This window comes from Malus domestica, chromosome 15 (genome assembly GCF_042453785.1).
Source record: "Malus domestica chromosome 15, GDT2T_hap1".
Taxonomy (NCBI): Eukaryota; Viridiplantae; Streptophyta; class Magnoliopsida; order Rosales; family Rosaceae; genus Malus; species Malus domestica.
In genome coordinates, this window is record NC_091675.1 from 40,220,182 (window position 1) to 40,243,451 (window position 23,270).

The window sequence follows — 23,270 nt, forward strand, 5'->3', positions numbered from 1 at the left end:
ACATTAAAGATACCTGACGTCTTTAGCATATTTTGTCAAAGTTGACAGAATATTCTCTTCCTTCAACCTTGGTTCGTCGGAGTCCGGCGCCAATGACCTCTGCGATTGCCAGATTCTGGAAAAATTTAGAACTTCAATATCACCTCCATTTCTCAACCAAAATCCATGAAATTTTCACCAAACTGAAGCTTAAATTTAGAAGAAAAAACCATACCACTTTTAGGTCCTAAACTCACGGGATTTCGCCGGAAAAATATCAATAATTCGGCCATCCCTGTAACACAATGAACTCGAGTATTTTTACGTCAAAACTCTTCCAAAGTTAATCCAAAGTGCTAGAAAAGCAAGAATAGAACTTTCTTAAGTCTCAAAACTACCTGAAACCTCCGCAATCACGTCGAGTGAACAGCGCACCAAATCGGGGTTTTTTGGTTCTCGCACTCTACGAGTTCTCACATCGAACTAATGGCATGGATGAGCTTCTGGACTCATAGGGAACACAAGAACAACCTTCTTGACGTCGATCCGTTTATGCAAGGGTAATTTGAGAGTTGTCTGTACAGTTGTACCGACAATGGAAGAAATCTGAGGGAGAGAGAGTCAACGGTTTGGTATGGGTGTGTGTGTGGTCCAGTTTGTAGCCAATCAAACAAAACCTTAACTCTTTTAGTTCTAATTGGATCCAATTAATTAGGAATAGAACTAATTGGTCCAAAACCTTAGCCCATTTACGCACACACAACTCAACAATTAAAGGGCATATGAGTCATTTCACACCATCAATAAAATATTTCGGGACGGGTTGTCACAACCTACCCCCTTAAGAAAATTTCGTCCCCAAAATTCCATACAATAAAGTACAACCACTAATAATCATAAAATAAGTGCGGATACATTTCCTGCATATGATCCTGTGTCTCTTAGGTAGCCTCTTCCACTAAATTATTCCTCCACAAAACTTTCACTAAGCGCATAGTCTTATTCCTTAAAACCTTATATTTCCAATAAAAAATCGTCACTGGCTCCTCATCATAAGTCAATTCTGAATGAATTTCCAGTGGTTGAGGAAGTATCACATGCGATGGACCAGAAACATAATGACGAAGCATAGAAACATGGAACACATCGTGCACTTGAGACAACTTTGGAGGCAACTCAAGCCTGTAAGCAACTTCATCGACTCGCTCGGTGATCTGGTACGGTCCGATGTACCTAGGACTTAGCTTACCTTTTTTCCCAAACCTCACCACATCTCTCCATGGTGATAGCTTCAAAAATACCCAATCACCCACTTTATACACTCGATCAGTGGCATACCTGTCTGCTAGACTATTTTGTCGATCCTGGGCCACTTTCAGTTAAATTTAATTACCTGAATATTCTGAGTAGTCTCCTCTACCATCTCAAGGCCCACTAAAACTCTTTCACCAACCTCTAACCAACACAAAAGAGTACGACAAGACTTGCCATAAAGTGCCTCAAATGGTGACATACCAATACGTGAATGGTAGCTGTTGTTATATGCAAACTCCATCAAATCTAACCGTTGATGCCAAGTGTCACCAAACTACAATATCGAAGACCTCAGCATATCCTCCAACATCTGAATAGTCCTCCTAGATTGCCCGTTTGTCTGAGGATGATATGTCATACTATAAAGTAAATTCGAACCAACAGCCTCCTGAAATGCTACCCAGAACTTAGAAGTAAATTTAGGATCCCGATTTGAGATAATACTAACCGAAACTCCATGATACTTAACAATCTTCGATATGAACAATTCATCTAATCCGCTTAAAGAATATTTCTCCCTCACAAGAATAAAATGAGCTGACTTAGTAAGCCGATCTACTATCACCCAAATGCCATCATAACCATTTTGTGTACAAGGAAGCTTGTACACAAAATCCATATTAATATCTTCCCGCTTCCATTGTGGAATGAGAAGTGGCTACATCAATCCAAATGGTTTTTTCCTCTCAGCTTTGACTGCTGACAAATGGCACACCTACTCACGTACTCAGCATTTTCCCTTTTCATACCCGACCAATAATAAAATGGTCAAATGGTATGATACATTTTAGTACCTCCAGGATGCATTGCATATGCTGATACATGCGCTTCATCAAGAATTTCTTTCTTTAACTCTGCATTATTCGGCACATACATTCTTCCTTCCTGCATAAGTATGCCATCCGATTATCTAATTCTTAGATCTTTTTTTTCCTATCATTTCTTGCTTGAATTAATTCCTGGGTTTCCTCATCATTCAACTAAGCCTCGAGCACTCGATCAATTAAAATTGGTCTAACCTGGAAATTAGCAAGTAAGGTGTCATCTCTATCTTCCACCTCTAACTTCACTCCAATAAACCTCAAATCCACAAGAAGAGGAACATGACAAACGTACAAAGCATTAATTCTCGCTTGAGGTTTCCTACTAAATGCATCTGCCACCACATTTGAACGGCCAGGGTGATAATAAATCGTGCAATCATAATCACTGAGCAACTCAATCCATCTTCATTGTCGAAGATTAAGATCCTTTTGAGTGAAAAGATACTAAAGACTCTTATGGTTTGTAAAAATCTTACATTTTTCACCATAAAGATAATATCTCCAAATCTTCAAGGCAAAGACAATAGCCGCTAATTCAAGATCATGAGTAGGATAATTCATCTCATAAGGCTTCAACTGACGCGAAGCATAAGCAATCACCCTACCATGATGCATCAACACACATCCCAGACCATTCAGGGAAGCATCACTGTAGATCACAAAATTACCACTATCATCAGGAAGCGTCAAAATAGGCGCACGAGTGAGACAATATTTCAACTACTGAAAACTCTGCTCACAGTTATTATCCCACTCAAACTTAACATCTTTCCTAGTCAATCTCATCAGTTGTAATGCAATAACTGAAAAATCTTTACCAAACCGTCCATAATAACCTGCTAGGCCAAGCAAACTCTGTACCTCAGTGACGGTTCGTGGTTGCTCCCAATTCTCAACAGCTGCTATCTTTAGATGATCCACCTGAATACCTTGAGAAGATATGACATGCCCAAAAAATGCCACTTGATCTAGCCAAAATTGGCATTTGCTAAACTTAGCATACAACTGGTGTTCCCTCAATTTCTGCAACACCAAAGTAAGATGTCGAACATGCTTTGATTTCAACTTAGAGTACACCGGAATATCATCAATAAAGACAATGATAAACCTGTCTAGATATTGCTAGAATACTTGATTCATCAAGTCCATAAAAGCTGCAAGTGCATTAGTTATCCCGAACGACATCACAAGAAACTCATAATTACCATATCGAGTCCTAAAAGCCATCTTAGGGACATCGTCACTTTTAATCTTCAATTGATAATAACCAAACATCAAATCAATCTTAGAAAACACATAGGCACCTCAAAGCTAATCAAACAAATCATCTATACACGGCAATGGCTAACGGTTTTTAATCGTTACCCGATTTAATTGCCTATAATCAATACATAGCCTCAAAGTCACGTCTTTCTTCCTCACAAATAAAACTGGAGCTCCCCAAGGTGAAGTACTAGGCTGAATAAAACCTTTATCAACTAATTCCTGCAACTGAATCTTCAATTCCCTCAATTCAGCAGGAGCCATTCGATAAGGAGTCAAAGATATAGGATCTGTACCTGGAAGTAAATCAATGGTGAACTCCACATCTCGGTGTGGCGGAAATCCAGGTAAATCATCAGGGAATGCGTCAGGAAAATCCCTGACCACTCGAACATTCTCCACATTAGTAGAAGTATAATCATTCAACACCACATGAGCCAAATATCCCTGACAGCCTTTCTCTAGCAACCTTTTAGCTCTTATGGCAGAAATAACACCATGCCTCACCCCACTACACTCGCCAACAAATGTAACCTCAGGCAATCCAGGACGATGAAAAGTAACTGATTTCCCGTAGCAATCTATATTGGCACGATTATAATGCAACCAATTTGTGCCCAAAATCACATCAAAATCAACAATATCTAATGGGATGAGATTAGCTGGCATGACTACATCCTCCACTAACACGGGACACCCTGGATAAACACAACTAATATAACATCTCTCTCCTCTAGGCATAGCGAACTCTAAATCATACCCTAGAGGTGTAGGGTGAGGTTGAGTCAACTGAGCAAACGTATAATAAATAACAGAATGCATAGCCCCATAATCAATTAATACTCTAGCAAAATGACCAAGAATATTCAACGTGCCCATGATCAAATCAAGATTATTCTAAGCATCCTGCAGTGTCATGTGGTGAATAAGTCCCTAAGCCTGCTGTCGACCTCCACGACGTGTGCTAGTTTGACCGCTACGACCTTGCACATTACGCCCCTGAACCGGCTGACTGGGCTGCCTCGATGATCCTGCACTACTAGAAGCAACCTCCAAGTATTGGTACTATCCACCAAGGTACCATTGTGATCCAACAGGTGAATATGGCGGATATGGCACATAATCTCCAAAATACTGAGGATAACTACTCTGCTGATATGGGTCCTGCTGATACTGATACTTCCCTGCAAAATAAGGAGCTACATCACCTTAATAATGATAAGCACCTCCACGACCCACTTGGGCATAACCACTAGGTGCTGAAACTTGATGGGTCGGCCTTGGGGGTGGTAAGGAATGATGTTAGGGCCTCTGCTGATTCTGAGGACAATGCATAACCCTATGCCCTAATTGAACACAGATCAACCATCCTCTACTACCCTGCTTACACTCACCAAAATGTCGACTGTTACATCTACAACAAAACGGACTACCAGAACCAACAGAGCCACCAAAATCTATCTGCCTCTGGAAACAAGGACCTCCAGAAAATCTACCACCTTTCCTCTGCCCAATGGAACTCATACCCCCACTAGAAGAACTAGAACTGGCACCACTTCACTTAAAACTTTGATACGAGGTCTCTGAGATGATTGACCCTTACCTTTATCATTTTTCTTCTAATTTCCATCATTTTCTTCCTTCTCACTCTCACTAGGCATATTCTCTTAATCTTCAATCCGCAGCAGGATCTCATAAAACTCTTGGTAAGTAGCACAAGGAGTTGTGGTTGCCATAAAACGCCATTTCTTCTGAGTATCCAATCTGAAACGACGAAGCATCTTAACAGGATTAGCAGCAACCTCCGGATCATAACGAGACAAATCAATAAACCTCATGTAGTACTCATTAACTATCATCTTTCCTTGCTTTAGGTGCGTGAATTCTTGCTTCTTGCAATCCATATACTCCGGAAGAATGAATCTCTTCTGAAATAACTACTTAAAAATTTCCCAATCAGCAACTTCCTCTAGTGATAACTGATAAGACTTCTGTCTCCACCGAGATGCAGGTCCGAACCTAAAAACCAGGTAGTTGAAGGACATTTTGTGAAAAACATGTTCATTTGAGCAACATCTATGGCATGCAATTAACATTTAAAGGCGAAATCATGCTTGTATGCACTCAAAAACAAAACATTACCCATGAAATTCAAAGCCTAGTAGAAAGGTGAACCAAGACTCAACTCAAGAACAAAGTGAGTTGAGATATTTTATACCTTTGTGGATTCCTCTTTGCATAAGCAAAGGCTAATCACCCAAGGAGAGGGCCTTCATTCCTTGCTTCTTAGTTCCATCGATTTCTTGGAGGAGGATGGTAGAAAGGATTCTCCAAGTTCCCAAAATTGAGAACCTCTAATTTTTCCACACCAAGGAGGGACTTCAAGAAGAGATGAGTGACCTTGGAGGATGAAAGATTGCTAGCTAATCTCCTCCAAGGGGGCCGGCCTCTCAGAGAAAAGGAGAGCATTGTGTTCTTATCCTTTCTCCAAAAGAAAACCCTAAGGATGAAATGGCTATAAAGTTGCCTTTATACCACCTCACAATGGAGTGGCAAACTTGCAATTAAAGCAAGTTCACTACCCTCCTCTATTTGGCCGGCCTTAAGGGTTTATTGGGCTTTCAAGCCTTTTGTTTATTCAAGTTGTCATACAAGTTGAGTTAATGGGCTTGACATTCAAATCCCATTGGGCCTTGTGGCCCAAAACTAACCCGAGGTCTTTAACGAACTTTATTCGTTTGATTAATTAACATATTAATTAATCCTTGCCATAAATAATTAAACCATTTAATTATCCTTACTCATCTCCATTGTTTTTTCAATCTCCACCTTACACGGTGTACGATCCATTAGGTTCCTTTTAGCGAGGCAGTGGGCGATTAGAACTCTTTCAAATCGATTGTGAATTGAAACTTACTTTCAATTCTCCCTTTAGTGATTATACACGTTTAGGGCTTCCACAAACCATGAGTGACACCTAGCAGTATGTCATGGTTACGCAAGCTAATCAGAAGAGGTAGAAAACCTATTCAGTTTAGGATTACAATGCAATATGGTCTTTCTCTAATACAATACTCTTGACCACATTGTTTGGTTTGATAGTTTAATCATGTCTACTATCCAATGTGATTCATTTACTTATATGATTACCTTGAATGTGATTTGGAACGACTTCCTAAATCTCATTCATACTCTGGCCAGAGATTCTTAATCATATCATAGAGTATTCTTAAGGATGATTTTGTGAAAACATGTTCATTTGAATAACATCTATAGCATGCATTTAACAATTAAAAGGCGGAATCATGCTTGCATGCATTCAAAAATAAAACATTACCCATGAAATTCAAAGCCTAGTAGATTGGTGAACCAAGACTCAACTCAAATCAAAGTGAGTTGAGAAATTTATACCTTTGTAGATTCCTCTTTGCATAAGCAAAGGCTAATCACCCAAAGAGAGGGCCTTCATTCCTTGCTTCTTAGATCCGTGGATTTGGATGGAAGAATATGGTTCTCCAAGTTCCCAAAATTGAGAACCTCTAAGTGTCTACACCAAGGTTAGATTGGAGAAGAAACGAGTGACCTTGGAGGAGTGGGATTGCTAGCTAATCCCTCCAAGGGGGCCGGCCTCCTAGAGAGAAAAGGAGAGATATGTTCTCTCCAATTTTCTCCAAAAGAACCCTTAATGAATTTTAGGCTATAAAGTTCTTTATATAGTCACTTCTTTAAATGACCTAACGAACCAAAAACCCTAATTCAACACACATGGCCGGCCACATAAGGGATTTGGGCTTTTGGGCCTTTATGAATCTTTATTCATTAAATTGTCATACTACTTAAGTCAATGGGCTTGACGTTCGAAGCCCATTGGGCCTTAAGGTCCAAAACTATCCCGAGGTCTTTAACGAACTTATTCGTTTGATTAATTAACATATTAATTAATCCTTGCCATAAATAATTAAACCATTTAATTATTCTTACTCATCTCCGTTGTTTCTTCAATCTCCACCTTACACGGTGTACGATCCACTAGGTTCCTTTTAGCGAGGCAGTGGGCGATTAAAACTCTTTCAAATCGATTGTGAATTGAAACTTACTGTCAATTCTCTCTTTAGTGTTTATACACGTTTAGGGCTTCCACAAACCAAGAGTGACACCTAGCAGCATATCATGGTTACCCAAGCTAATCAGAAGAGGTAGAGAACCTATTCAGTTTAGGATTACAAATGCAATACGTCTTTCTCTAATACAATACTTTTGACCACATTGTTTGGTTTGATAGTTTATTCATGTCTACTATCCAATGTGATTTGTGTGCTTATATGATTACCTTGAATGTGATTTGGAACGACTTTCCCAAATCTCATTCATACTCTGGCCAGAGATTCTAAATCATATCATAGAGTATTTTCCCCCAAACGGTTTGAAGGTTAGAGATCCCTTGTTGCGCATTCACTTACCTCCATAGCTAAGTGGCTTAACCCAACTATGCCGTGGACACCCTCCTGATGGAGTGACTTTGACATAATCAAAGATCAAGGACTTAACCACAAGACAACTATGATGCCTCAGGTCAAATGACTACTTTGCATTATCCCAACCATGAGTTCTCATGTGACATGAATATGAGAACTCTTCGTTGATCGTGTTAAGTGAACTCATTCTTTATTGAGCACCTACGTACTTGTCTTGATGTCACACACACCAATGACTCGAGACTAATCACTATCCCTGAGAGAAGACACAGCACGTGCTGATCTTAACGGACTGTCAATGCCCAATTGGCAATCCTATGATCAGGAACGTTTCGGATGTGTCTACGAAAGAATGGTCTCATGAATCTAACTTCTTTAGATCGCATTCTTCCAATCACATATTCCTTGGACTTATCGTTTAAGCATATAACATTTATATGAGACGGCTCAAACAATAATCTTTGCCCTTGATATTAAACTAAATTAGTTTAACATGTGAAATGTCCGTAAAGTATCATCATATGATTGGTTTTAGGGCACATTTCCAACAATCTCCCACTTGCACTAGAGCCAATCAGCTTGGTCATTAGTGATGATACCTCTTCTGTAGTTATTTCATAAATGGCTGAATAGTAGGCCTAGACAATGGATATCTATATGTTATCCAAAGAAGCAACCTTGAGAATAACGACGTCACCATTATACCTGATTCTCAATCATGTGGTTCAGTCTCTCATTTGAGTTCGGACCTTGATGAGACCTTGATTCCCTGGCTTGAGCTATCGCCCCATTAGTGTCATAGTGTCAGTACACTAGATACACTTTCTGGTTGGAACCGAATAGAGAGTTCATAAATGAACTTTCCCATCCAAACAACATTGTTGTAAGCTTCTATATGGCAATATATTTTGCATTCATAATGGAACACACTAAAGTCATTACTTTTAATGTTTCCATCCAAATATCTCTTTAGTCATAATAAAGAGATATCTGATTATCTCTTCAATCATAATGAAGAAACATCCAATGATGGATTAGATTCATAATCTAATACATTTACGCTTCCTTTACGTTACTCTAATTCTTCCACATTCTTTGAGGAATCTATCCTTTAGTATTTCTTAAATACTTAAGGACTCACTTGACAGTTGTCATGGTTCTGATCCTGGGCTTGCACTGATATCGTCTTGTACCGTTCTAGGTACAACTCATATCAATGTTTTTCATACAATATGAAATACATAAATCACCTTTATGCGTATGCATAAAGGATTCTATTTACGCATTATTTCTTTGGGAGTCAAAGAGTACGTTCTCTTTGAGAAGAGCAACTTCTTAGTCTCACTAGAGTTGTCCTTCTAATCCTAGCATCTATTGTCTATTATTAGGGATTGATATAATCCAATTATATCATGAAATATATCATTATAGATTTCCATCCCATGTATATAGACTATATCTCCCATATACATTCTATCTTCATATAATGTTTCAAAGTCATAACTTTAAAGAAGAAGTATTCTTTTCATTTCCAAAATTAATATATCATATATATTTAAATTTTAGGAACATGATTAACTCCCATATACATTCTATCTTCATATAATGTTTTAAAGTTGTAACTTTAATGAAGAAGTATTCTTTTCATTTCCAAAATTAATATATCATATATATTTAAATTTTAGGAACATGATTAACTCCCACTAACCTTTTGTAAACCTAGTAAACAAAAGATTCATTTACATCTTTATGAGAAACCAAACGATTTGATCCTTTTCTCATAAGATGCTTATAGCTCCCACTAGTTTGCTAAGATTCATGATGGTTGGATCTCTACAACTTATATGTCTTGTGATTCATAGTTTTAGACATATATATTATCAAGACTATCTTAATAATGGTTTTGGAAACCCATATAATGTCCAAACATTGAATCACCATTTAGTTGTAGCTAGCTATCTTCGAATTAATTGAAAAACAAGACTACGTCAAAGATGGTTTCTTCAAAGTCAACCATTCTCTTTGATTGCAGTCACCTTAAGCTACCAATTAGCTAAGGGGGTTTCATTATTTCGGGTCAAATGGTACTTTACCATTTCCTTGAGTATATATCATATATATACACTCAATGTAGTCATAAGGATTTTCATTCTTATTTCTTTCGAATTAAGAGGTGCAACTCTATGACATAGTCATAAAGTTCAAACCATTCAACTTTGACGGTTTATAAATCCTTCTCGACTACCTTGGAGCTTTTGGTATAGGAACTAGGTCGTTTATATTTGTTGATTACTTTCTTGTCTCTCAAAGAACCCATTCTTTGAGTTCTATCTCTTGTTCATTTGCTTTTAGGCAAATCACATTGTAGGATTACAATGAACTACCCAACAAAACAACATTTGTTAATTGGTTTATAGAAGTGATATCCAAAAGTTAATTTAAGGATATCCCACAAGATTGTTATCAAACAAATATTGCTTATTAGCTCACAACCCCAAATCTTAACATGCTTGAGATTTGTCTTTCTTTCCAACTACATCTTATGGAGTCATGAAAAATTTGGAAGATCTTCTAATTGACAATCATATTGTTTTAGAAGTATATATCCTATATATGGGTAATAGATAACATCTAACGAACTAAATTTTATTCGAGTTCGTTCTTCTCCTTAATGGAGAAATTTATTATCTTATGATGCTTCTTTCCTTGATATCTTTCAAGGAGACTCATCTAAAGTGTTTTTTTTTTTCTTGGATCAAATCTAAGGAGGTAAATACTTTAGACGTCTTACTCATCAACTTACATTTCTTGAATTCTTTGAAAACTTTAGCAAAGTATTCGGACTTGTGTTTATTCAAAATAAACTATAGTCCAACCGAGAGTGATCTTCGGTGAATGTCATACAACATGAGTAGTATTATGTTTGTGGACAAGTGCCACTAACATCTAAGTGAATTAACCTCAACAACTTTGTGATTCTTTCTTCTTTCCAAAAGAATAAAGATTCGAACATTTCGCCTCTATACAATTTTAACAAATAGGTATTGGATCCGGATCTAACGATCCAAAGCATCCATCTATGACCAACTCGTAATTTATGTTTTAGAGGTATCACAACTTTAGTTGGGATTAGTCACTACCTTGCAACCTTTTGGGTTTTAAGCATCATTATATTCTAAACAGTTAACACTACCATATCATCTCTACTATAGAGACAATCAATTAGATTACTATAATCCAATCATTGATTAATAAAGGACAATGTTTTGTCAAACAAAACATTCATCCATCTCTACTATAGTGATGGAATTAAATTCCTTAAAATTGGAATGTAAAGACAATCTTTGGTTTTTCCAATTTCTTGAAGGAATTATTTTGAAAAACATGTTCATTTGAGCAACATCATATAGCATGCAATTAACAATTAAAGGCGGAATCATGCTTGTATGCACCCAAAAACAAAACATTACCATGAAATTCAAAGCCTAGTAGATTGGTGAACCAATAATCAACTCAAAACAAAGTGAGTTGAAATTTTTACCTTTGTGGATTCCTCTTTGCATAAGCAAAGGCTAATCACCCAAAGAGATAGGGCCTTCATTCCTTGCTTCTTAGATCCATGGATTTGGATGGAAAAATAGGTTCTCCAAGTTCCCAAAATTGAGAACCTCTAAGTCTCTTCACCAAGGTTAGATTGTAGAAGAAATGAGTGACCTTGGAGTTGTTAGGATTGCTAGATGTACCCTCCAAGGTGTTGGCCTCTTTAGAGAGAAATGGAGAGACAATTCTCACCAATTTTCCCCAAAAATAAACCCTTTTAATCCTTAATGAATATTTGGCTATAAAGTCATTTATATAGTCACTTCTTTAAGTGACTATATAACCAAAACCCTAATTCATCACACTATGGCCGGCCATATTGGGATTTTTGGGCTTTTGGGCTTTAATTAATCTTTATTCATTAAATTGTCATACAACTTAAGTTAATGGGCTTGACGTTCGAAGCCCATTGGGCCTTAAGGTCCAAAACTATCCCGAAGTCTTTAACGAACTTATTCGTTTGATTAATTAACATATTAATTAATCCTTGCCATAAATAAATGATTAAACCATTTAATCATTCTTACTCATTTCTGTTTAATCTCCAATCTCTACCTTTTATGGTGTGCGGTCCATTAGGTTCCTTTTAGCGAGGTAGTGGGCGATTAAAACCATTTTACATCAATTGTGAATTGAAACTATTTTCAATTCTCCCTTTAGTGATTACACACGTTTAGGGCTTCCACAAACCATGGTTGACGCCTAGCAGCATGTCATGGTTACCCAAGCTAATCAGAAGAGGTTAGAGAACCTATTCAGTTCGGGATTACAAATGCAATACGGTCTTTCTCTAATCTAATACTCTTGACCACATTGTTTGGTTTGATAGTTTATTTGTTCATGTCTACTATCCAATGTGAATCTTGTGCTTATATGATTTACTTGAATATGATTTGGAACGCATTCCCTAATCTCATTCATACTCTGGCCAGAGATTCTAAATCATATCATAGAGTATTCTCCCTCAACTGTTTGAAGGTTAGAGATCCCTTGTTGCGCATTCACTTGTCTCCATAGCTAAGTCACTTGACCCTAACGATGCCGTGGACACCCCGAGGGGGTGACTTTGACATAATCAAAGATCAAGGACTTAACCACAAGACAACTGTGATGCCTTAGGTCAAAGGACTACTTTGCATTATCCCAACCATGAGTTCTTATGTGACATGGAATATGAGAACTCTTCGTTGATCACGTTCAGTGTACTCATTCTCTATTGAGCACCTACGTACTTGTCTTGATGTCACACACACCAATGACTCGAGACTAATCACTCTCCCTGAGAGAAGACATAGTACGTACCGATCTTAACGGACTGTCAATGCCCAATTAACAATCCTATGATCAGGAACATTTAGGATGTGTCTACGAAAGAATGGTCTCATGAATCTAACTTCATTAGATTACATTCTCCCAATCACATATTCCTTGGACTTTATCGTTTAAGCATATAACATTTATATGAGACGGCTCAAACAATAATCTTTGCCTTTTATATGTAAAACTAGATTAGTTTAACATGTGAAATGTCCGTAAAGTATCATCACATGATTGGCTTTAGGGCACATTTCCAACATTTCTTTGGTAGTTCATATGAGGAAGTAAGTACTATCTGCCTTCGCAGAGATCTATATTTTATTCACGTTCCGAATGTGAAGTACCTTTTCTTTTCTCATATATCTTCTACTTCTTATTAGTCACACTTTTACAACGATTGTAAAACATAGTTACTAATACGGAATCAAGCATTCAAGTAGAAGAACCAACTATTTTGAACTATTCAAGAACAATTTACAACACCTTCGAAAGGTGTGTTCTTGACACTTGCAAGACATTTCTTGCAAATACCCCTTCCAATGTCCATCCTTTCATAAAGAAAGTTTGTTCCCTTGGAGTTATTTTTATCTTCTTTATTTGACTTTCACCTTTGACTACATTAGTCATGGTCCCTAAACTCCCACTATCTCTCTTGAAACTTATTTCAATTGTGTTAAACACATCAAACATTTTGGGGAGTATGTGTTTATTGTTCATCATACAGTTTACAATAAACTTAGTGAACCATTAGGATAGGGACATAAAGGTGAAGTCCTTGCCTAGTTTCTGTCTCGTTAAGTGGTTTATCACTTCAACACTCAATGATTCAAAATCATCATAAGTCCATGTTGATGGACTATTTTTGTCAACCAACCATTATGTTCTAAACATAATTACAAACTTTCAAGAGTTGTACAAGGCAACTCTCATTTCTTCATACAACAATTTGTAAGTGAAGAATCATGGCACATTAAGTGTCCATGCCTTTGTGCTTTCTTCTAAAGTTCCTTGTTCATGTAACAAAGAAACAAGCACTAATGTTTGCATTGATTAAGGGTTGTTCAAAGCAACTCTTATTTCTTCATACAACAAATTGTAATTGAAGAATTATGACATTAAAAGTGTTGTCCTCTTTATGATAGACTTTATCTAACATGTTCTTCCTTTAAATGGTTTGAAGGTTAGAGATCCCTTGTTGCGCATTCACTTCCCTCCATGGCTAAGTGACTTAACCCCAACTATGCCGTGGACACCCTCTGACAGAGTGACTTTGACATAGTCAAAGATCAAGGACCTAACCATAAGACAACTATGATGCCTCAGGTCAAAGGACTACTTTTCATTATCCTAACCATGAGTTCTCATGTGACATGAGTATGAGAACTCATCGTTGATCATGTTCAGTGGACTCATTCTCTATTGAGCACCTACATGCTTGTCTTGGTGTCAATCACACAAATGACTCGAGACCAATCACTCTCCCTGAGAGAAGACACAGCACGTACTGATCTTAACGGACTGTCAATGCCCAATTGGCAATCATATGATCATGAACGTTTAGGATATGTATACGAAAGAGAATGGTCTCATGAATCTAACTTCTTTAAATTACATTCTCCTAATTACATATTCCTTGTTATTGTTTAAGCATATAACATTTATATGAGATGGCTTAAAACAATAATCTTTGCCCTTGATATTAAACTAGATTAGTTTAACATGTGAAATGTCCGTAAAGTATCATCATATGATTGGTTTTATGGCACATTTCCAACAATCTCCCACTTGCACTAGAGCCAATCAGCTTGGCCATCAATGATGATACCTCTTCTGTAGTCATTTGAAAAATGGCTGATTAGTAGACCTAGGTAATGGATATCTATATGTTATCCATATAAGCAACCTTGAGAATAACGACGTCACCATTATACATGATTCTCAATCATGTGGTTCAGTCTCTTATTTGAGTTCGGATCTTGATGAGACCGTGATTCCCTGGCTTGAGCTATCGCCCCATTAATGTCGTAGTGTCGGTACACTGGAGATACTTTCTGGTTGGAATCGAATAGAGAGTTCATAAATGAACTTTCCCATCCAAACAACATTGTTGTAAGCTTGTATATGGCAATATATTTTGCATTCATAATGGAACATACTAAAGTCATTACTTTTAATGTTTCCATCCAAATATCTCTTTAGTCATAATAAAGAGATATCTGATTATCTCTTCATTCACAATGAAGAAACATCCAATAATGGATTAGATTCATAATCTAATACATTTACGCTTCCATTACGTTACTCTAATTCTTCCTCATTCTTGAGGAATCCATCCTTTATTATTTCTCAAATAATTAAGGATTCACTTGACAGTTGCCATGGTTCTGATCCTGGGCTTGCATTGATATAGTCTTGTACTAATCTTGGTACAACTCATATCAACGTTTTTCATACAATATGAAATACGTAAATCACCTTTTTGCGTATGCATAAAGGATTCTATTTACGCATTATTTCTTTGGGAGTCAAAGGGTACGTTCCCTTTGAGAAGAGCTACCTCCCAGTCTCACTAGAGTTGTTCTTCTGATTGAAGTTTATCATCATATGAGAAACTTCCTAGCATCTTTTTTCTATTATTAGGGATTAATATAATCCAATTATATCTTGAAATCTGTCATTGTAGATTTCCATCCCATGTATATAGACTATGTCTCCCATATCCATTCTATCTTTATAGAATGTTTAAAGTCATAACTTTAACGAAGAAGTATTCTTTTCATTTCCAAAATTAATATATATATATATATATATATATATATCTGTGTGTGTGTGTGTGTGTGTATATATATTCAAATTTAGGAACATGATTAACTCCCACTAATCTTTTGTAAACGTAGTAAACAAAAGATTCATTTACATCTTTATGAGAAATCAAACGATTTGATCTTTTCTCTCATAAGACGCTTATAGCTCCCACTAGCTTGCTAAGATTCATGATGGATGGATCTCTACAACTTACATGTCTTGTGATTCATAGTTTTAGACATATATTATCAAGACTATCTTAATAATGGTTTCGGAAACCCATATTATGTCCAAACAGTGAATCACCATTTAGTTGTAGCTAGCAATCTTCGAATTAATTGAAATCAAGACTACGTTAAAGATGGTTTCTTCAAAGTCAACCAATCTCTTTGATTGTAGTCACTTTAAGCTACCAATTAGCTACAAAGGTTTCATTATTTCGGGTCAAATGGTACTTTACCATTTCCTTGAGTATATGTCGTATATACACTCAATGTAGTCATAAGGATTTTCATTCTTATTTCTTTCAAATTAAGAGGTGTAACTCTATGACATAATCATAAAGTTCAAACCATTCAACTGAGACAGTTTATAAATCCTTCTCGACTACCTTGGAGCTTGTGGTATGGGAACTAGGTTGTTATATTTGTTTATCACTATCTTGTCTCTCAAAGAACCCATTCTTTGAGTTCTATCCCTCGTTCATTTGCTCTATCTTAGGCAAATCCTAGTGTAGGATTACAATGAACTACCCAACAAACAACATTTGTTAGTTGGTTTATAGAAGTGATATCCAAATGTTAATTTAAGGATACCCACAAGATAATTCTTTAAACAAATATTGCTTATTAGCACACAACCCCAAATCTTAACATGATTAAGATTTGTCTTTCTTTCCAACTACATCCTATGGAGTCATGAAAATTTTGGAAGATCTTCTAATTGACAATCATATTGTCTTAGAAGTGTATATCTTATATATGGGTAATTGATAACATCCAACGAACTAAATCTTATTTGAGTACGTTCTTCTCTTAATGGAGAAATCCATTATCTTATGATGCTTCTTTCCTTGATATCTTTCAAGGAAACTGTTCTACAGTGTTACCTTTCCTTGGATCAAATCTAAGGAGGTAAATACTTTAGACATCTTACTCATCAACTTACATTTCTTGAATTCTTTGAAACCTTTTGCAAAGTATTCGAACTTGTGTTTATTCAAAATAAATGATAGTCCAACCGAGAGCGATCTTCGGTGAATGTCATACAACATGAGTAGTATTATGTTGTGAACAAGTGCCACTAACATCTAAGTGAATTAACCTCAACAACTTTCTGATTCTTTCTTCCTTTCCAAAAGAATAAAGATTCAAACATTTTGCCTCTATACAATTTTAACAAGAAGGCGTTGGATCCGGATCTAAAGATCCAAAGCATCCATCTATGACCAACTCGTAATTTATGTTTTAGAGGTATCACAACTCAGTTGGGATTAGTCACTACCTTGCAACCGTTTGGGTTTTAAGCATCATTATATTCTAAACAGTTAACACTACCATATCATCTCTACTATAGAGATAATCAATTAGATTACAATAATCTAATCATTCATTAATAAAGAACAATGTTTTGTCAAACAAAACATTCATCCATCTCTCATAGTGATGGAATTAAGTTCCTTAAAATTGGAATGTAAAGACAATCTTTGGTTTTTCGAATTTCTTTGGTAGTTCATATGAGGAAGTAAGTATGATCTACTTTCGCAGAGATCTACATTTGATTCACATTCCGAATGTGAAGTACTTTCTCTTCTCTCATTAATCTTCTACTTCTTATTAGCCACACTTTTACAACAATTGTAAAACATAGTTACTAATACGGAATCAAGCATTCAAGTAGAAGAACCAATTGTTTTGAACTTTTCAAGAACAATTCACAACGCCTTCGAAAGGTGTGTTCTTGACACTTGCAAGACATTTCTTGCAAATACCCCTTCCAATGTCCATCTTTTCATAAAGAAAGTTTGTTCCCTTGGAGTTATTTCCCCTTCTTCATTTGACTTCTCCTTTGACTACAATAGTCATGGTCCCTAAACTCCCACTATCTCTTTTGAAACTTATTTCAATTGTGTTATACACATCAAATGATTTGAAGAGCATGTGGTTATTGTTCACTTTATAGTTTACAATAAACTTAGTGAACCATTTGGATAGGGACACAAAGGTGAAGTCCTTGCCTAGTTTCCATCTCTAGAAGTGGTTTAACACTTCAACACTCAATGATTCAAAATCATCATAAGTCCATGTTGATGGACTATTTTTGTCAACCAACCATTATGTTCTAAACATAATTACAAACTTTCAAGAGTTGTTCAAGGCAACTCTCATTTCTTCATACAACAATTTGTAAGTGAAGAATCTTGGCACACAAAGTGTCCATGTCCTTGTGCTTACTTCTTAAGTTCCTTGTTCATGTAACAAAGAAACGAGCACTAATGTTTGCGTTAGCTAAGGGTTGTTCAAAGCAACTCTTATTTCTTCATACAACAATTTGTAATTGAAGATTTATGACATTAAAAGTGTTGTCCTCTTTATGATAGACTTATCTAACATGTTCTTCCAATGATACATTATCAATAGGAAGATTGTGAGGATGAGATTACTTAGGTACATATACAAGCCATTATAGACAATCTATAGGATTGTAGTACCAAGTCCGAAAACTAAAGCTTTCGGCTTTTCTTTGTCAAGTTTTTGGATAGCGTTTGCAAATATATTGGTAAACAAATACATAACGAATATAAATTGATTTTAAGCCATTTGATCCGGGTCTTTAGATCAAATAGCACCACCCACTATTTTTGGAAAATTCCATATCCCTCATCGGAATTCGAGAGTTTTGGAGGAAACTCTTAGTAGGGTATGGGAGACTCATCATTACCAAGCCCACCTCACAATGATATGATGTTGGCTAGCATCAATAATAATGAGAGAGTACGCTTACTCATTTGCATCTCTTGCAAGTACCCATCTTATTTGGCCTCTAAAGAATGAAGCCTCACAATGATATGATGTTGGCTCCATTGCACTTAGTTAAGTCATTCCCATCATGCAAGTTCGAGTAGGGGTTCAAGAACAACCTCACAATGATATGATGTTGGTCATTCTCGTTGCCTACCATCACAACATCATGTATGCATATAGAACTCCTCTTGAGTGTAAGCACGCACTTTGTACTCCCCCATGATAGGGTGAAGTCGGTGTACGAGTCACAAACGATCGGAGCCTACCACGGTGGAAGGCCACGAAAGAGTGTTCAAAGCACTCTCACGCTTATCAACTTAATAATGGTTTGGTTGAGGGTTTTAGGTCTCATCACATATAAGCATGCATTTTAATCTTATTAAAACAATTTGGTCCTATTATAACTATTGGTCCATGTGATTGATTTAGTTGTATATAATACTCCCACTATGCTTGTAAAATGGTTTTTAAAGCAAGAGTATATGGTACTACTAACATAAGATTTGCATTCATTGATGGACTATATAGTTGCCTTAGGGCCTTAGGATGACTATGAACCTTTGATTAGATCCAACACGAGCCTAGTGTTGAATCTTGGTCTAGGGATGGTGATTGATTTTAGTTACGCGTTTAATCATATTAAGGCGTGTTTTTCCTATTAGGCGTTGGACCCAACTACTCCAATTTCATGCATATCAAAAAACAAGAAAGGAGTACTTCAAAGTAAAGAAGAGCTTATGCTCTTTTAAAACATTTGATCAAAACAAATTACTTTAAAGTAAAGAAGAGCTTATACTCTTTTACAACATTTGATCATATCAAATTACAACCAAAATCTAATCTACACATTCCCATGGTTCAAACAAATTTGAGGCAGCCTTTCACATAGCTCAATTATCGTAGGCTTAGGTTCATAATCATCATTTCTTTAATTAATTAACGCTTTAACTAATTAAACTTGAATGCAACATTTTCATTTGGTTTTTGTTTCCATAGAATTGATTTAAATGGAGCTAAATGAAATGAAAATCCAATTCTCATTTAAAGATACAAAACTATTTTGTTCTCAACTAATTTGGGCCAAAATGCAATAACCTCAACTTTTTGGGCTATGTTGTAAAATGCAAACTTTTGAGGTCACTTTGTAAGAACACAAAAGTCCACTACTTCATGTAATTACAACTAGAACCCAAAAATTTCATCAAATACAAAAACTTCATTAAAGGAGCAAAACAATTTGTCCTTTAGTGTTTTTGGGCCTTTACGTAAAAAACTAAACTTTCGGGTCAAAGTACAAATACACAAAAGTATCAAAACTTTATGTAATTGCATAAAAGCCCCAAAAGTACCCTATTTTAATAGGGTGGCCGGTTGGTGAGAGTGATGGTGTCATAAAAACTTTTGAATTTTTCAACAAAGTGGAAGGTGATGGGTTGAAAAGGTGATGGGTTGGTTTGAAAAAGTAGATTTCCATAAAACATGGTTCCTTGAAACAAGGAAAAGGTGTAAGTGATTGGTATGGGTATTTATTGAAAATTCAAACCATCCATCACAAACAAAAACTTTATTCAACAACCAAAACTTTTGAATCAAAATACCCAACCTTTTTGTTCTTGCCAAAAAACATAACAAGAACAATGAAGAACATCCATGAAAACCCATAAGAGCTCCATGAACATTTTTCACCCAAAGACACCCCAAAAACTCTCAAACTTAGGGGAAAAACATATTACCATACTAGGGTACTTAGGGGTTCCTAATGTCACTTTAAAACACTTTTAACAAGACAAACATGAACCCAAAAATCCATCCTTTGGATTTGGCCGAATTTCCCCAAAAACATGGCACCAAATTTTAGCTCCAAAATTCATGCTCATATGAACTACATCTACAACATTTGAGATGGCAAATTTTCTAACAAAATTTACATTCAAAGAAGCAAGAATAAAGCTTGTAACAATTACAACATTCAAATCAAAGACTATGAAAATACAAAACCCAAAAGGATTCACCAACTACTGAACCTAGGCTCTTGATACCACTTGAAGGAAATTTTGTGAAAAACATGTTCATTTGAGCAACATCTATGGCATGCAATTAACATTTAAAGGCGGAATCATGCTTGTATGCACTCAAAAACAAAACATTACCCATGAAATTCAAAGCCTAGTAGAAAGGTGAACCAAGACTCAACTCAAGAACAAAGTGAGTTGAGATATTTTATACCTTTGTTGATTTCTCTTTGCATAATCAAAGGCTAATCACCCAAGGAGAGGGCCTTCATTCCTTGCTTCTTAGTTCCATCGATTTCTTGGAGGAGGATGGTAGAAAGGATTCTCCAAGTTCCAAAAATTGAGAACCTCTAATTTTTCCACACCAAGGAGGGACTTGAATAAGAGATGAGTGACCTTGGAGGATGAGAGATTGCTAGCTAATCTCCTCCAAAGGGGCCGGCCTCTTAGAGAGAAAATGAGAGCATTGTGTTCTCATCCTTTCCCCGAAAGAAAACCCTAAGGATGAAATGGTTATAAAGTTGCCTTTATACCACCTCACAATGGAGTGGCAAACTTGCAATTAAAGCAAGTTCACTACCCTCCTCTATTTGGCCGGCCTTAAGGGTTTATTGGGCTTTCAAGCCCTTTGTTTATTCAAGTTGTCATACAAGTTGAGTTAATGGGCTTGACATTCAAATCCCATTGGGCCTTGCGGCCCAAAACTAACCCGAGGTCTTTAACGAACTTTCTTCGTTTGATTAATTAACATATTAATTAATCCTTGCCATAAATAATTAAACCATTTAATTATCCTTACTCATCTCCGTTGTTTTTTCAATCTCCACCTTACACGGTGTACGATCCATTAGGTTCCTTTTAGCGAGGCAGTGGGCGATTAGAACTCTTTCAAATCGATTGTGAATTGAAACTTACTTTCAATTCTCCCTTTAGTGATTATACACGTTTAGGGCTTCCACAAACCATGAGTGACACCTAGCAGTATGTCATGGTTACCCAAGCTAATCAGAAGAGGTGGAGAACCTATTCAATTTAGGATTACAATGCAATACAGTATTTCTCTAATACAATACTCTTGACCACATTGTTTGGTTTGATAGTTTAATCATGTCTACTATCCAATGTGATTCATTTACTTATATGATTACCTTGAATGTGATTTGGAACGACTTCCTAAATCTCATTCATACTCTAGCCAGAGATTCTTAATCATATCATAGAGTATTCTCCCCCAAACGGTTTGAAGGTTAGAGATCCCTTGTTGTGCACTCACTTGCCTCCATGGCTAAGTGACTTAACCCCAACTATGCTGTGGACACCCTCTGACAGAGTGACTTTGACATAGTCAAAGATCAAGGACCTAACCACAAGACAACTATGATGCCTCAGGTCAAAGGACTACTTTGCATTATCCCAACCATGAGTTCTCATGTGACATGAGTATGAGAACTCCTCGTTGATCGTGTTTAGTGGACTCATTCTCTATTGAGCACCTACATGCTTGTCTTGGTGTCAATCACACCAATGACTCGAGACCAGTCACTCTCCCTGAGAGAAGACACAGAACGTACTGATCTTAACGGACTGTCAATGCCCAATTGGCAATCCTATGATCAGGAACGTTTAGGATATGTATACGAAAGAGAATGGTCTCATGAATGTAACTTCTTTAAATTACATTCTCCTAATTACATATTCCTTGGACTTATCGTTTAAGCATATTACATTTATATGAGACGACTTAAAACAATAATCTTTGCCCTTGATATTAAACTAGATTAGTTTAACATGTGAAATGTTCATAAAGTATCATCATATGATTGGTTTTAGAGCACATTTCCAACAGTAGTTGTCTCAACTCACCTATCAAGAGGAAGACCCCCCTGACTTTGCATCACATGGAAAGTCTTCTCAATATGATTGAGTCACTGCACTGCTCCATCATGTCCTTCATTACCCATCAAATTATACACAGTCTCCAGAGGTGTCCTTTGGGGAGGATGAAGCGAAGACTAAATAGTATTAGCTAAAGCTTCCTCTAACTGAGAAATATTAAGGAAACTAGGCTCAGCTGAAGGATGTGGCTCTCTACGAGGCGGCATAGTTCTGATAGAAGACACCAAGATAATTAGAATATTCACAAGATATGCAGAACTACCAAACCTAGGCTCTGGTACCAAACCGACACACCTCGACCTAAATTCGAGGTATGCTGGCCGTCACGTGAGGGTGACGTAGCCATATGCACAGTGCGAAAGCAATAAAGATATAAGAAGCAACTGACTAAACACTAGATGAGATAAGGTGAAAGTGCGATATTAAAAGTGACTACACATAACCAGAGCATAGGTAGTCTAAGTGCAGTCCAGCAAGGCGAATACTAAGGCCATCTCCAACCGATGGCTGGCCAGAGGGCTCGTTTTAGCCCTCTGGCCCTCCAAGATTCTCCAAGATATTAATATTTTAATGAACAGTACAGGGCCATATTTGCCTCCGTCTCCAACCGAGGGCCAGAGGGCCAGAGGGCTCGTTTTAGCCCTGTCACAAAAAACCGTCTCCAACCAAGGGCCAAAGGGCCATAGGGCCAAACATAATTTATTATTTAAAAACTACAATTTAACTACAACAGGATCTTGTTGCACATCTTTGGGCCAAAAG

The 23,270-nt window shown here is 36.7% G+C and overlaps 1 protein-coding gene across 1 annotated transcript; it reads right to left on the bottom strand.

The window, feature by feature from the left end:
- Window positions 1–920: 920 nt before the first annotated feature.
- LOC139191919 (uncharacterized) lies at window positions 921–4,259 on the bottom strand. Its single transcript, XM_070812949.1, has 9 exons — window positions 3,610–4,259; window positions 3,483–3,495; window positions 3,249–3,368; window positions 2,941–3,140; window positions 2,594–2,766; window positions 2,313–2,449; window positions 2,088–2,178; window positions 1,373–1,434; window positions 921–1,268 (listed from the first exon to the last, which is right to left on the bottom strand). Exons 1-9 carry the CDS (start codon window positions 4,257–4,259, stop codon window positions 921–923), a joined length of 1,794 nt encoding a protein of 597 aa, XP_070669050.1.
- Window positions 4,260–23,270: the final 19,011 nt, after the last annotated feature.